Source organism: Crinia signifera, chromosome 5 (assembly GCF_055691185.1).
Source record: "Crinia signifera chromosome 5, ASM5569118v1, whole genome shotgun sequence".
NCBI classification, from domain to species: domain Eukaryota; kingdom Metazoa; phylum Chordata; class Amphibia; order Anura; family Myobatrachidae; genus Crinia; species Crinia signifera.
The window spans coordinates 131265011-131282654 of record NC_139221.1 but is presented as its reverse complement, the minus strand read 5'-3'; the positions used below and the strand labels follow the sequence as shown (position 1 = coordinate 131282654).

Here is a 17644-nt window from a genome sequence, read left to right as displayed (position 1 = left end):
GGGCATTAATAATGTGCAACGTATGTGTAAGGGGCATTATGGGTGTCATTATGTGTATGAAGGGCATTAATAAAGGTTGGCATAATGTGTAAGGGGCATTATGGTTATAAGGACATTAATGTGTGTCATGTGTAAGGGGCATTACTGTGTGATATTATCAGGGGTGCCGAGAGAAAGGGGTAGGGGGTACAAATTACCCGGGCCAAAGTCTGATGGAAGGGCCCAGTGGGGGCCCCAGACCCCCTACCCTTAAGTGACAGCAGCAGCTGCAGCTCTTCTCCTCTGCCCAGCACACACTGCTTTGTGCTGGGTTGCAGTGGGGCCATGGAGGGTGCTTAAAATACAATAATTTCTCAGGATTTTTTTCTAAGGGTATAATGTGAATAATGTGAGGAGTAATGTATATAAGGTAGAGTGGTACTACTGTGTGATGTAACGTGAATAAGGGACACCATCGCATGATATAATGTGAATACAGTTGCAATACTGTGTGGCATAATTTGAATTGGGGATACTATTGTGTGGCCATGCCCCTTCCCAGCAAAAACACAACCCTGTTTGGGCTGCGCACCGAATGTGTGCACTGTTTCTATTTCAAATATTGCGAGTAGGAGTACCAAAATGATGACTGCTATGATGATGGTTGATGGTGCTTGGAAAGAGGAGCAGGGTCAGAGGCAGAACTAGTAGCGGTGCTAGGGGGCACCAGCCAAAATCTTGCCTAGGGCATCATTTAGGCTAGGGCCGGCTCTGTGTTAACAGTTAACATTATTACACCTGAACTGGAGACCCAAACTACACAGCAAAGATTGCCACATAATCGTTTGTGCTGCAGCACCATCAATGGAAAAATATCAGCGCTATGCACTTTAATGTGGATATATGAAATGATAAGATAAGTGAATACTTTTGTATCACCATTGTATGCCGTTTACTTTCTTCCATTTAGATATCTCCTTTGAGCAATACACATCTACTAGCTTCAATCTGTGTATATATGGCTGTAACATGTGACCACCAGTATGGCACCAAACGCTATTCTGCTTTCTGGGTTGAGCCCAGAGGTGCCAAACTCAAGCCCTCTGGAAACTACCCACTGCAGACTGGACTTTAAAAAGGGACTAGGGCAAATTAACAGATACTAACCAGTAAGCAGTTCCAAGTGCCAGTGGTATGAGCCTGCGAGAAGTGGTTCCATGTATGGCCTAAGAGACTGGAGGAAACAAGAAATTCCAGATTCTGGTATAGAAGCCTGGTGGCGGCAGCGAATTACCTGCACAGAATTCACTGCAAGGAGTCAGTAACAGGGAGGTGCTGAAGGTGTGAGACTATCCCTAGGACTAGGGAAGTAAGCCCACTCCAGTTGCTAGAACATATAACAAATCACCTGATCGCATGTTTGTCATCTGGGCACATTTATTTCCATGCTTCTGATAACTATATTAGAATCTAAGTAGGCTTACATTCTGCATGACCTTTAACCTAATTTCTTCTAGAACTAGGAATGACTTCTACATCCTGACACATAAGTGGGATGTCACACTTTTGGCTATTTGTTGTTTGGGTGACGTTCTGTGCCCCCCCCCCACCCCCCCTGAACATGCTCAACTTAAAACACACCGATCAGCTATAACATTAAAAGCAGTTGCAGCTGAAGTGAATAACGTTATCTTATTACACATGTCAAGGAGTGTGATAGATTAGGAAAGTAAATATTTAAGCTGAGTACACACAGAAAACTTTTATCTGACTAATACCCCTTTTACACCGCCGAAATGTCCGGGTCACCGGCGGGTCAGACCCGGATCATCGGCGGTGTAAATGGGGTATATCCATGTTCATTTACACGGGTCCTCTACCCAGGTCCTGACCTGTGTAGAACCCGGATAGGACCCGTGTAAAGGCTGATGTAAATGGTCCCGCTGCGGGTCCAGGCACCCGCAGTGGTTCCACAGCGTGCATCACTGGGGAAGCTGTCCCCAGGTGCTGCGGGAGGAGGGGGGTCCCTGTGGCTGCTGAGGGGAGGGGGTACATGTCAACCTGAGGTCGGATCCGGAGGGGATGATGTGTGCCACCTCTGTACCTCCTCCCGCAGCCGCGAAGTTCCTGCGGCGAATGTACAGCCAACATCGGGGGGCCCTCCGGCGCATGGGAACTAGTACAGTATGCCTGAGTTTGATTATTAAAGAGAACTTAATTTTTTCCAACAAATTTACAGTAGGTTAGTTACTGTATATTTAGCACACAAAAACTCCTGCCTCCCTATTAACCTTTCTGTGCGTCTCCATGGGCACGAACGCTAATGCGTCTCATTGTTTTGGTCTAAAGGCGCTAGGATGCATCTGAGTGAAAAGTCTGTCCGCTCTTGTCAAGTGTTGAAAAGTAGTGGATAAGCGTGCCACTCTGCAATTTTGACAGTAGTAATGAGCTGCATTAGGTGGACAATTGGAGGGGACCCTAACTACGGATGCTTGCAGCTTCCCTTCCTGATGTCATATAAACTACTACTTAGTCTCTTCTTTCATATGATACCAGTCACAAGTCTCTAGGATACAGAGAACCGGAGATATCAGGGTGCAAAATAGACACGTTTTTTCCCAATTGACTAGAATGGACCAGTTAATCCAGACATGAGTCGCTACAGACTGTCCTTTCGTGGATTAGCGCTGCTGGAGATATTGTAAAGTAATGTACTGTATTCAGTTCAAGTCGACCCCCTTCACCCCTGGGGGAAGGGGAGGAGGCGGTTGACTTCAGCTGCATACACATTATGCACAGTACCAACAGTTCAAAATATTCAGCATCGGGTACGTGAAGGTAAATATTTGTATAGGATCATTACACTACACAGCCCATTTGCTCACAGCGATGTTCACGACCGTCTCATTCCGCACGAGCGTCCCATTACGCACAAGTATCTCATAGTGTAAGCGTGCTCCGTACAGCAAATGGTGGGATTCCATTGGCACATTACAGTAGATCACTCCGACGCTAGCTTGATGGAGCATTAGCCACCCAGTGGTGGCGGATTGTATTGCATGGCGTGCGCCCACGCCCCTTGGCGGACAGCAGCGCAAGAAGAAAATCGGAACGTCATAACCTCCGCCATGGCGAGCTGGCGGCAATATTTCGAGGCGCTCCATCTGTATGAGTTACATCTTCCAGGGTACACCTCCCCTTCCTTTCCAACCGCTCTTTCCTCAATCCTCCTCCCACATTCTCTGTTTTTATCTTCATTCTTTCTCAGCCTTACTTTTAGTTGATAAACTCCTACCCCTTTCAGATCGCACCTAATTACCGGGTTCATGCCAGTTTGTTGCCAGTTCGATCCGGTAATAGGTGCGATCTGAAAGGGCTTACCGGGCCCAGCAACCATGCATTACGAACAGTTAAAAAAAGAAGGGTTCTTTCCAGTTCCTTGCCGGGTCGCTGTGCAGTGTGAATGGGTTAACAGTGTTGAGCAACCAGTTACCATTCACACTGATAGAGGAGGCATTGCTTGGAGCAGCTCCAAGTGCTGCCTCCTCCACCACCCCCAATGACACTCTGCCCCGCACCTGCAATATTGCCGGTTCACTGAAGGGGGCCAGAAAGAGCAAAATGCAGGGTTGCACTGGAACCAAACCATTTTAAAATCCTGATGCGACCCTGCATTTTGAAAGCAGTATCAGTAGTATGAGCTGTAGTATTTCAATAGTGAAGTCACATTAACATGTATTGTTATTTTAATTCTGTTGTGCAAGAGAATAAAGCTAGCTGTTGTTTTTTTTAAATACACTATTCCCCCATCAAGTATTTCAATCTACTAAAAACATACCCACCCTACACTTTCCTCAACTAATATGTACCTGTAACACTAGACACAACACAATAAAAAGCCAAACCTAAGTCAGTTAACAGATCTCCCCCAAGTTGGAATCTGCGGTGCAAGGAGGAGGAGATTAGCACACTTATACGGCCTACACACATGCTGATATAAAGGCATTTTCTTAAGCGACTTTGCTTAGTTTGGCAAAGTCGCTTAGAAAATGCCCCCACATCGGTGTGTGTGTGTATGGGCTACAGCGACAGCAATGCGCGTCCCTGTCCGAGATTGATAAACAGTGTCCATCAATATCAGCGTCGGCAGGGTTCTCTCACCGGAGAACACTGGCACTGTCCACTCGCACAGCACACAGAGCTGACAGCTCGCTCTGTGTGTGGGCTGTCAGCTCTGTGTGCTGAGCGACAGAGGAGCAGCACAGCCCGACCTAGCACAGCTAGTCGCCCTACACACATCGGCATGTGTGTAGGGCCCATAACATTACAACTGGACAGTAGGCAACATGCCCACAAATTAGTAATATCCTGCTCTGATCTTATCAAACACTGTGAAATGTGCACTCTGCCTCCTACCTGGCAGCACATATCCCACATAACTCTCAACAACAATGGGATTATGGGGTGGAGTCTTCTTTAATTCTATGTATTTCCCCAACTGAAAATAACAGATCTACAGTAGGTCCATAGTTTAGTGTATGTAAAAGGGAGGGGGGGGGAAGGCTCCATTTGGATACCTGATTGCACACACCTTTGGTACATACACATATACAATAGAGGTCATTCTAGCCTGATCACTCCTCTGCCTGTTCGCACAGGGTAGCAATGTTTTGGCACTTATGCGCATGTGCAGGCTCAGTTTGCGAACAGATGTGGTGACCTGTATAGTCGCTGGCACTGCTTACACGAAGCAGCGTGGGGTGGCGGGCATGGTTGGCAACCATGGGAATGCCTAGCATTTTATTGTTCTTCCCATGGTAATTCGGCCGTGATTCAGGTGCCAGGGCAGCTGATGTCACTGGATGTCAGCTGCCCGCCCTCCTTCTGTACAAGGTCGCCACAAGTAAGCAGAAATTTGCACTTTTGCGAGTCAACCAGAATTACCTCCAATGAAGACACAACGCATAAAGCGGTGGTGGAATGTGTGCAGATTCTGGAAAACTGAATCCTTACATAAACTCTGCAGGATTCTTAGTTGTTTAAAATGAGATTCAACAAAAATGACTTTCCTGTCAGTGTAAGAGGCAGGTGGGTACATTATAGAAAGGTTCTTCCAAATATTAACCGCAGACAAGAATTCGCCTTCAGAAAAGGAGCCCATAGATGCTCCATCCTCAGCGGCCTATGTCCAAGGACCTGTTCACGCATGTCAAAAATGAGTCCTGTGCATGTGCAAAGTACTGAAAATGATGGGAACGGTTCCGACCAGATCTGAATTATACTCTAAATGCAGGACTCTGGAAATGCAGAACTTCAACATTTAAAAGGGTCTAAATCAAGACTTTATGGTCTGGATTCTGAATTGGATGTAGCGGTGTCTGTACACATCTGTTGCACGTGTGGGGGGACTTCAGTTTACAGGAGGGAGGTCAGGCCATGTGGTATTGGGTTAGGCACTAGCAGGAAAAGCTAGAAGGTTAGGGGGGGAAGGCAAGTATACTTACCTGACCCCCTGTTAGTATTCCCTACATCAGGATATCGGCGTCTGTATTCTGACCACCGGCATCCCCACTGCCGGTCATCCATATGGCATGTGTATCCCTATGCAAGGGTGTGGCCACATCCTCCAAGCCTGTCCCAACCAGCATTGAAGTCTCGCACAGCACTCACTCTATGGGAGATTAGCAATGACAATTTATGGCCAGTCTAAAAGGTCTCTATGGCTTGAATGGTAAGAAAGGAGAAACATCTTTCCACCAGAAAAAAACCCAGAACAGACCGGACAAGCAACCTGGGTGTTGTGGAGCTAGAAACATCCAGCTGATCAGAGTCCAGCTTAATAATATACGGAGATAAATTTACCAACCTTGATCTCTGAAAGCTGCATAACTTCAGGGAAGACTTCCAAGCAGTTGGAGTGGGCAATGATGGTGTGCATGCGTCTGCAGTTCATGATGGTGGTTGGTAGGGCTTTCAGCTTGTTTCCACTGATATCTATCTCTTCCAGTTCCTCCAGTTTGGCCATTTTACTATACAATAATAAGATAAGAGAAAGGCGTTTTAGTTGGCAACCACAGTTCAGCATACTGTAAAATGTCTGTGTATGGAATAGAACGTAGCAGGGAAGCAACTATGTCTGATTAAAATAACAAGTTATTAATGAAGTTATTTTGCTACAGCAACGTGGTATAAAACCATTGGTGTATAGGAGAGTCTATTCAGGAGCATAGCCAGAACTTTGTGGGTCTCACAGCAACGTTTTAGGGGCCCTTAATACTTCTGCAGTTGTTTATTTTATGAAAAATAATCAGTCACATTATACCACATCACAGTTCAGTACACATTATACTACAGAGTGAACCCTATTCACATTATGCCATACACTATCCTCAGTATGTATAATACAACACTGAAGTCTCCTCAGCTCATAATAAGCCATATTGCACTGGCCCCAGCTCAGATCATGAAACTGTGTAGTGCTCACAAACCATACTGTTCAACATTACAGTGCCCCTTCAGATTATGCCACTTGCCATTCTACTGTAAAGCTGGGTACACCCTGGATGACATTTTGAAGGATTTTGACAAATCAGAAAGACCAAATCTAAATATTGTCTAGTGTATGCACAATTTTGCTGATCGTGCACACTCCCGCACATCATCAATGGTCTGCACATGAAAGACAACTGAGGATATCACTAGCGAGTGCCACTGCTTCCACCCCACTCCTTGCGGCCGAGATCAGCAAGTAGGTATGTCAGGTCACATCACATCTAGGTTGCCAGGTAGTACATCTGCTACAAATGCCACTCACTGAAAAATCACCCCATTCAAGCTAGACACCAAACCATTCCCAGTTTCTTATCAGGAAGTAGTATTATATATCAATATATATTTCTCTATATACTGTATATCTTGAGATTCTCTATTTTCAATATTGGGCGGCAGCACCTCTCAATGAGACTTCTTTTAACAAGACTCTACAGAAAACACACAAAATAAAAATTGAGCAGGCGCTCCACAGTGATCATGTTTCCAGAAGCAAAATATAACTTTTATAGAGGCTAGGTTTATGCTTAATTTAAAAAATGCACTTTGAACAACGCAAGCTTGTAATTAAGAATACTTATTAAACGATAGAATCCATTTAAAACAAATTGAATGATACAATTCTTAGCAAAAAGCATCAGAGCACTATATGTAAATACTGTTGACATTTGACGCTTGTAATTAACTTGAATTTATATGAACTCCACTCCAAAAGAAAAAAACAGAGCAATGCATACCCAGACAGCATTACTTTAATGTAAATCTGCCAACATAATGCTGACATGTATCAGATACTAGGACAACATGTCCACTATCCATTATCTCTAAATCATGGGAAAACTAAACCCCAATTTCAGTGCAATTCAGTGCAATACCTAACAAACACCACAACACCGAAAACACAGGGCATTATTTCCATGTACCAAAAGTATAACTATATCAGACCCAGAATTATACGAGCTATTAAGAAAGGGATGTGGAGCGGTTAGTCAACAGTGTTTAAGTCAGCTACTGGTGGTCGACGCAAGAAAACCATTGATAGGGTTTTTTCTTTTTGTGGGGTGACAATGTCAACTTAGGTTGACGTATACAGTGCCCCCTCGCTGGGCTCACCATACTTCATGTGTACCGTGTGTCATCACTATGCACGGAACTGTGCCACCTATTTTTCCTCTACGCTGGTAAAGTTAATTTTGTTAAAAAAAATGACCTTTTGATCATGTTGACCTAATGCACAAAATTAAGAGGATAACATGATTTATCGAACCCTGGAGACAATAGAGTACTGAAAGGGGAGACGTACGTTTTCTGGATGTGACCGTACGCAAACATTCAAGGTTTTTAAATATTCAGGGCTAGATTCTCTCAGCTTTAAAAGTGATAAAATGGAGAGTGATAAACAGCCAGCCAATCAGCTCCTACCTGCCATGTCACAGACTCTGTTTGAAAAATGTCAGACAGGAGCTGTTTGGCTGGCTGTTTATCACTTTTGAAGCTTATAGAATCTGGCCCCCAATGAGAGAAAAGCCAAGTACTTTACAAGGAACAACATAATCAAATATCCAAACAGACATATGTAATATTAAGACCGTATCAAACAGGGTTCACTGAAAGCAATCATAATGCATAATCCCAGTAGAAAATTTGCTCTAAAGCCCCATACACACTAGAGGATATAGTAAAAGCCATCCTTCAGAAAGGGCTTTCTGAGCGATACCTTTGACTATATCTTCGATCTCACGCGCATCGTTAAAGACAGCCTCCCTCTTTCTTTATGTAACGTCGATGAAGGACCTCATTAACGAGGGCCATGCTGCAGTACGGTTCCTGCTCCCCCTGCCCTCGGCAAGTGTGAATGCAATATCAGTGCAGGCTGGGATCGCTATGTGTATTGGGCTTTAGCCAGACCACAAAACCCCAGGAAAGTAGAGAAACCAATTATAATTGCCCCCAAAGCACTCTAGTTGGATAAGAGGCAGAAAGAAAGCGGGAAGTCATACGGTCATCTCCGTACTAGCTTATTTTGATGTGCTATCCTCAAATTCAAAGGGGTTCAGCTTAGCACTGACAAAAGCATTGCAGCCAGCAACTGTGGAAATGCAAGCTTAAGTCTCAGCAATTTGAGCCCATTTAAGTCACATAATAATGTATAAGAGACGAATCAGGAAATATGGCCACCACACACATTCTGGGACCCTCTGTCACAAAGCATTAATGGTTTGCAGGAGAAATTCTATGATGCCCAGAGAAGGGCTAGCTGTAACGGAGAAAACCTAAATTGGGGGTAAGTATCAGCAATATCATAGAAAATCTAAAGGGTAGCGCTGAACTGGACAACAGGCCTCAAAAGGTAAATAGCAGGAGGGTCAAGGACAGTATTTTAGGTCCACAAACCAGGCCAGAACAAACCAACAGAACCAGAGTCCAGTACGAAAGTTTCGAACTGGAGACCGGGTCACAATGAATTGGAAACTGAGGTGCTGAGCCAGTTGGACAGACGTGAGCACATAGGCAACTGCTGCAGCAAAAGACAACCAGGCTTCAAACAGGTAACTTTTGGGGAGGAGAGCTCTTCACGGTAGCAATATACTGGAGACTGGAGTGACCAAATCAACAGAGGAGGTAAGGGATTGATACCAGCTCACCCACAGCAGATTTCAAACTGAACAGTGTTCACATTTTCTGCCAGAATGCGCAGACCCGGCGATATATTATAGTGCACTATCATGCCATTATAACGTTTCCTGCTTCACATCTTTTCTGTAGCAAAGCAGGAAGCAACACAGACAAGATGCGTGAACATTTAGTTTTGCAGAGTGGGGCAGCGAAAACCCCACCGGACAGTTCCCAACAGTGATTACAGCACATGAGCCTAGTGCTGATGCCCTTTCTCCTCCCGGCTGGCTCACTAGGCTTATGAAAGATCTCCCACTGCAGCCCAAAGCTAGTAACCCGGCAGCCCGGGACAAAGCTGTCCCTGTTGTGGTGATAGGGCAACGCCAACTGGCGCGGTCAAAAACCCCAATACATTTAGCACAGCAATACATTGGGAAGAAGCTGGTTCAACTCGCATAATGTGCGCCGATACCACTTCTCCCCATACAGACTAATAATACAGTAGGAGCAAGTTTCATCTTTGCTCCTTTGGTCATGGCTAGCCATGGCTATTCTATTGTTCTCAGCTGCAATACAATACGTATTGCAGTGAGAACAATAGAATAGCCATGGCCAAAGGAGCAAAGATGAAACTTGCTCCTACTGTACATCTACCCGAGACTTCTTTAGCTAGGTTATGACCTCTACAAGCACATGCACATACTTTAAGTACCTTGAGAATATGAAGGTCATTTAAGCTATGGAGACTCACATTTTATACAAAGGTTAGAAAAACAGATGAATATTGTAGCAGGACATACCTTGCTGGAAAGGTCTGTAGATGATTGAAGGCCATGTGCAGAATCTTCAGATGGGGATGTCCCGTTAACTGCGGCACACATTTATCGGAAAGATTATTTTTGGTCACATATAGCTCCTGTAATGAGCTTTGTGTCTCCTCAGACAGACATGCTGCAGGAAGCATTTCCAGATTGTTGGCAGAGGCATTCAAGCATCTTAAACTGCATAAGGAAAAGGAAATTGCATGATTCGTAGGTTAGGAAAATACATGACATGAAATATTTGGATTGAAGGTTTAAACTGCACTTCAATGTGGTACAAGCTAAGGGGCTTGACTGTTTAATTCTGTACTCAAGTAATATTTTAAATGTATGTGTGTATATTGTTAGTGTTTATAAAAAGTCCTAGAATGTCTGTTCCACAATGTCCAATGAATAAGTAAACTATTTGCTGGGTGTTCTGTAGACGTTTCTCAAAGAGTAAACTCTGTAATGTGTGTCTTTGTCCATATTTTATTGCTAAACGGTGTATGTGTGATTGTTTGTGTACCCTCCTCAAAAGAGATGCCATCCAAAAACACTTGTCCAAATGGGTATCTATTCCTTCACATCCCTCTTCAGGTCACCTCAAACACCAAGAATGTGTATCTGGGACATCGTGGGACATTTTATAGACACTGACATTATACCCTTGAGCGCACCCATTTCAAATATTACTACTAATTAGAGATGTGCGGGTTCCGTTTTACCCGGATCTCAAAGCGGAATCTATTTGGCTAGCCAATCTGAAAAATCCAAACTTGCGCTAATTTTGGCGATATGAACTAAGTAAATCCGAACTGCACATCTCTACTACTAATATTAGATAACGAATAGCAAATGTTCTCTTTCTCAATGTACCTTCCAAACCATAGTAATGTCAGGTACCAAACGTCCAACAGCTTCCCAAGCAGAGATTTAAAAATCCAATGAATGTGTATATAAAACAGCTACAGACTGTTTGTAACCATTGTGCACCAACATTACAAATAACTTCTCCAGGCCACCACGAAAAGTCTTAAAATGGTTTGATAAGTAATCACGGTACTTGTGTAGTTTCACGGCGTCACTTCCCTGTGGATTGCATCATATGCAAATCATATGGAAATATTGCATGCGATTTGCATATGATTCGATACGCGATGCTATTTAGCACACCCCCACTATCCACGTCACCCCTAATGGTGTGTACACACGGTGAGATTCCCTTGCTATTCGACTTGCTATGCTATCTTTGCTAGCTCTGTACTTTTTACATACAACTCATACAATCTGCATTAGATGTGCACTATATAGTCATTGCTGCCCTGTCTATCTGGGTTTCGATTTGTGCTGTCACGGGAGCGTGCATCGAGATTGCAAGGTAAAAAACCTGTGCGATCTGCATGTGATTTTGACTATATAGTCAAAATCTCATGTCAAATCTTACCGTGTGTACACAGCACTAGTGTGGCAAGCACAGCAGTACACGTCCTCATGACCTGTTCATACCCCCACTATCCATGTTGGCGTGGAGTTGATTTTATAAAGTGTGGCGAGCCCAAAGTGCAAGGGGACACTGAAAATGTTCTCGAAGCGAGTGTGGCGAGCCCCGCGAGGGGACACTGATTACTGGACGAGTATTCCGCATCCGCTCGCCACCCTTTGGGCTCGTTTTATGCGTGCGCTTGCCGCGCTTTATAAAATCAACTCCACGCCGACGTGAATAGTGGGGGAATGAACAGGTTGGGAGGACGCGTACCGTTGTGCTCGCCACGTTTAGGGGTGATGTGGATAGTGGGGGTGTGTTAAATAGAATTGCGTATCGAATTGTGTGCAACTTGTATGCAAATCATATGGAAATATCGCATGCGATCCGCTGGGAAGGAGACCGGTATGGAAATTGTATGCTATAATGAACCATTAGCATGTAGGCATTTTTAATATCAGTTTAACTAGAGTGGCAAGCAAGACCACTGAATTCTAAGGTTAATCTCTGTGTTAAACACAGTTGAATTCTATAAATGGAGTAACTTGTTAGAAGTCACTAAAAACTGCAGGTCCACCGCGCGCTATTTCACTTCTATATAACAGAATGCCATGCCAATAGAGAAGGCCTTCAGTCATAAGAGAACTAACAGCTTGGTAGAAATGCACTTGATCGATTTACACCCAAGTGAGGTCACAGTAACTCATGACTTCAAACAGTGTCCTAATGGGATCTGATAAAGGTGAAAGAGCTGAGCAAACAGTCCTTTACAATGATATAACTTCATAGGCCCTGCCACTGTTGGAAATGTAACCAGAGTTCAGTCTGCTACAGAAATACAATTATTGTAAACGACTAACTTTTCCAAATGATCCCCTTTAATCCAAAACATCTCTTTGAAAGACATCGGACAGATATCCCTACACATGGCACTTCTGCCAAAACTTTGGGACCAAGGTAGCGCGTATAGCTGCCTATACAACAGAACGCTGGGCCATGGCGCCGCTTACACTCCGGACAATTCTGCACTGACCTACAGATCTAGCCAAATTGGCCTAAAAATCATATAGAGATTGCGCAGTTATACTGAGAACATATTATAATTTTACAGACATTTATAGTATAGTACCTATAATCAGGAAGGTTACCTCTTTGACATATAAAAAATAGTACATGGTGACTTCTGGTCTGCATATCAGGAAAGTGCAATAAGCACTTAAGGAGTTAAAGAGATAAAGCAACTTTTCAGCAGGACTTCTTAACAGCTTGTTGGAACTTGCTGTCTGCAATCAGGATCACATGGGGCTCGGAACAGTTAAGTCAATGAGTTCACTGAAAGCAGAGCACTAGGCTGGCCAGTTTGCTCAGGCAAGTTCTGGACTTTTCCAAAAGCAATGCATTGGTGCCAGGCAATTAGGTTTCTCTGCATCTGTATACCAAGTAGAGAAGGACAGGAGGACAGGTATATAACAGCTTGATGGTCTGCTGAAAATTACCTCAATGAGTTAACATACTGCCAGAATCTGAACTCCTGCACACAGAACATCTAATTATTGAATCCACAAAACAATACTGAACACTTAATTGCCTGAAAGTGGCTAAAAGAACAGACTGTCCCACAGGCTTAAAATATAATTATGTGCCAATTCAATGCAACTAAAGAAAAGAACAAGAAACCCGTAAGCTCACACACTAAATCTACAGTACCTCAATGTTAAATTGCCCTGTCAAGAACTTTTCCTGTAGAACGTAGACATTCAGTAGAAAGTATAGGTTTGCCCCCAATGAGACATTGCTAGTTTCTAGGACAGTGCATATCAATGCTGCTGCTTGTGATAGACTAGGCATGAGCTGAGCTTTTTATGACAAATTTTATAACAGCTTAAGATGCAGTCAAGCACCCGCGGATAATATGTCTCTCCTGTCTCAACTGATGTAACTTATATTGGCAGCATCTCAAAGCATATCCGACCACAGAAGTATGGCTGCCGCATAATGTCAACCTGGGGTTATATTTTTACCAGCAGTTCAACATAAAAACATGTAAGTTAAAAGTGCAAGGTGGAGGGTGGAGACAAACAACCAGCCAATCAGTTCCTAAATGCCATGTTAAAGGCTGGGTGTGAAAAATAACTTAGGAGCTGATTGGTTGATCATTTATAACCATTTTAGAACTTTTCAAAGCATAGTAAATATGACCTGTGTAGAGTGCTTGGAGAATGCGAGATCTCCAACAGCAGAGGGGAAACCCAGCAATAACTGGGTCCAGCTTGTGGTGTGACTGGGATTTCAATTCACTGTGACAAGGTTTGAAACCATATTCAATTACCCAGGTTGGACACTGATTTTTGTTGGAAAAGGGGAATAATTGATGGCACCACAAGCACTATGGGGGGTATTCAATCTCGGATGATTTTTCTGCCTGGCTGAAAATGTCAGAGACTCACCCATGCAGATTCCCCTTTGTCAACATTTGAATCTACACAGTTGAAACAAGCTGCTGGATTGACGAATCCGTATCCATTTTGCTGGTGCATGGACTTTCCCTCTGTTGGAATCTTTTCCAACAGTCAGAAAAATAGAACGAACGTTAAACAGATTGGACTGTAAATCAGGGTTGCCGACTTTCTTATTCTCCTCTCCGGGAGAAGCCCAGAGAGGAGAGTTTCAGTAGCCTCTCATGGGGCGGGGCTTAAGCATGACATCACTAAGCCCCGCTCCATGCTGGTAAATCAGCGAATTCAGGGATCTCCGTGGAGGGGGCGGGGCTAAAATGACGCGATTGTGTCATTTTAGCCCCGCCCCCTCCTCTGAGACCAGAGGATTGCGGCATTTTAATGCCGCGATCCGGGGGACAGCGGGGGTCCCCCCTGAATCCGGGAGGGTTGCCCACCCTTCCGGGGGGCCGGGAGGAGGAACCGATTTTCGGGAGACTCCCGGAAATTCCGGGAGGGGCGACAACACTGCTGTAAATTTGTCTTATTCTTGTCAAAACCATCCAGTATGTCCAGTAGAGTGACACCCCCCCCCCCCCCCCCCCCCAAATATGGTAAAGAACATGTAGAGGTTTTAGTTGTATTTTTTTTTTTGTTATAGTGTTGTTTTTGGGAACAAAATCAGTGTGGCATTTTAAATTGACCATCATTCCTGGAGATTACTTGCTTGTTCACATGAATTGTGGTCCTGGCAAGTGTTTACTTGCCATTACAAAGCAAAGTAAAAGTAGAAGTAAATAAATATGGTTCTGAGCCTGTTGTCTCTTACTTTTTTTTTTTTTTTATATATAACAATGACTGTAGGAATGAATAGTCACTGACTGATTTAATCATAGAAGCCTGTTTCACTGGACAAGGACAAGTAAATCACATGCTCCCCTAGTAATTACCTTCACAAACACACATTGTCTGCTACCTTGATAAGATTTTCAAGATCACCTGAGGAGGTATGCTTCTGAAAACAGAAGGTAAAAGGTGCAAGGCTGCCTTCTCTCAATAAGAAAGCTTATCCGAAGTGTAGCATTACTAGCAGTGGCTGGTTAGTGCTGCTCACCAACAGTCATGTCCAGAAAGTTTTGTTTATTTTTATTGATATGGAGTCAATTATTTAAAACTTAAAATAGATGGAGACTGCAGAGGTTATTTTTCACTTTCAGGAGCAGATGTATTAAGCCTAGCGAAGAGATAAACTGGAGATAAAGTGGAAGGAGATAACACAGCAGCCAATCAGCTCCCAGCTGATTGGCTAGTGCATTATCTCCTTCCACTTTATCTCCAGTTTATCTCTTAACCAGACTTAATACATCTGCCCAATATTTGAAAAACAGATGTAGACATCCAGGTAGGATTAAATGGGGACATTTCATTAGTACATATCATATTGTAGGTACAGTACTACATATATTATATACTGTCCACTGCCCTTCAGGATACCCTCCTTACACATCAGTTCATCTGACACCCTTAAATGACTCCCATACTTTAAAATAAAACAATTGAAACTGAAAACCCAAATTATAAACCAAACAAACAGAATCTTCAAAGAAATGACTAGTAGAATACCAGTGGCATGTATTACTACGTGATTCTTGTATGAGCTGTTGTAAGATAGTTTACAGTTGTTACCTGTCTGATTTCATCAACAAGTTGGCTGGTAGCTCCAGGAGCTGGTTATGCTGCACATCCAGTATCTCAAGTTGTGTGCGCTCAACATGTTCTGGAAGCCGATGAAGACGATTATACCCTGCAAGCAGTTTCCGCAGACCACTGGCACAGAACAGCCTGTGTGCCAAGAGCAGAAATATACATACAATGTAACCAAGCCTGGGAAGTGTTATTGTACAAAGGGGTTACACGAATGTGAGAACTGTTCAACAACTATCCATGAAAAACGTATTAATAGAACTACAATGATTTTTCTTTGTTTTAATTATCTTAAAAATGTCAATATCAAAGTAAACAGAAGCACAACTGTCATACTGGCCAGGGGTTATTGCAGCAATAGTTATAACGGGTTGGGATCATTTGGTCTATTGCATTATGGTCGAAAGTCATTAGGTCGAAAGTCATTAGGTCGAATTCATTAGGTCGACATGCTAAAAGGTCGACATGCTAAAAGGTCGACATGACTCTAGGTCGACATGGGAAAAGGTTGACATGATTCTAGGTCGAAAGGTCATTAGTTCGACAAGGTCATTAGTTCGACATTGTCTATGTCGACTTTCACAAGGTCGACATGGGGTTTTTCACTGTTTTTTTACCTGAATGTCAACACAGTCGACATGGACACAGTTTAAAGTGCACTGCATCCCCTTGCATCGCTCGCTGCGCTCGCGATGCGTCGGGCACGGTGCCTCGCTACGCTCGGCACACTATTTTATTCTCCCACCACGCCCTAGTGGATGGTAGGGCATGAAATACCGCCTGTCGGCACATGTTGGCTCAAAAAACAGTGAAAAACTCCATGTCGACCTTGTGAATGTCGACATAGACAATGTCGAACTAATGACCTTGTCGAACTAATGACCTGTCGAACTAATGACCTTTCGAACTAGAATCATGTCGACCTTTTCCCATGTCGACCTAGAGTCATGTCGACCTTTTAGCATGTCGACCTAATGGATTCGACCTAATGACTGTCGACCATAATGCAGTAGACCAAATGACCGCATCCCGTTATAACATGGCAATGCAGAATTTCACTAGGGCAGACACTGGATTTTGCAATGTTTACGTAAAAATATTATTAGCGGCAATGAGAGGAGACGTTCTTGGAGGATGTGCGCTGTTGAGCCTCCTAGTTATGTCAGACATAAGGCGGTGCATTATACACAGGGAGACGGAGAGGAGATACAGTACAGCACGAGAAGAGGAATAAGAAAATACATGCTTAAAAAGCAGGAAGTTGGCTGAATCAGCCCAGAGGTTAGTGGACCCAGACTGACGCAAAGTGCTTCACTAGCCGTCAGATATGCCAAACAGCATGTGTAGGACATATTCACTGTATAGAATTACTAGATCATCACACTTTATGCTCTACCACTACTACTAACAGCAGGTGTCACAGCTTTACATACTGTAGGTCAAACACAATGAATGGTTCAAATGGAGTGCAAGTGAGCTATAGTCATTAAAGTATTAATAATTTTAATTTTCTACTGCTGAAATAAAAGTATTTTAGCAATGTGCCTATTCTGGTATTACCAGCACAGGGAGCTGTAGGTTACTCCAACTGTTCTTACTACAGGTAGAGCCTCATATATATATATATATATATTTTTTTTTAATCCTTCGCTGCTTACAAAAACATTTTCATTCATTTGAAAATCTACCAACCACCTATACAAAAACCACCGAGGGTAGGCAGACAGTGTGATTCCTAAAAAAAAAAAAAAAAAAAAAAAATACAGGTATCTAAAGGCCCCCATACACAGGTCCAACGGATCGAGCCAACTGATCGGATGCAAAGTGCCGAAATCGGATGTGTTTTGGGATCCGAACTTATACGTGGCCCTGTGTGCATTGGATCGGATCCAGAGATCATATGCGTTCCACATATTAGGGGCAGATTTATTAAGCTTGGAGAAGAGATAAACTGGAGATAAAGCAGAGAAAAGGTAAAAGGAGATAAAGCACCAGCCAATCAACTCCTAAAGCTGGGTACACATATGTACAATTTCCTTTTTCTTGCGACCGTTCGATCGACCGAATACACGTTC

At 43.4% G+C, this 17644-nt stretch overlaps 1 protein-coding gene across 2 annotated transcripts in view; it reads right to left on the bottom strand.

The window, feature by feature from the left end:
• PHLPP1 (PH domain and leucine rich repeat protein phosphatase 1) overlaps positions 1-17644 on the bottom strand; it is a 131722-nt gene that overhangs the window by 14258 nt on the left and 99820 nt on the right. For both annotated transcript variants that reach the window (XM_083188051.1, XM_083188049.1), the window contains exons 10-12: positions 15552-15707; positions 9945-10145; positions 5846-6008 (exon numbers count right to left, since the gene is read on the bottom strand). In XM_083188051.1, coding sequence (XP_083044177.1) covers positions 5846-6008; positions 9945-10145; positions 15552-15707 — 520 coding nt within the window. The remainder of the gene's footprint in view (positions 1-5845; positions 6009-9944; positions 10146-15551; positions 15708-17644) is intronic.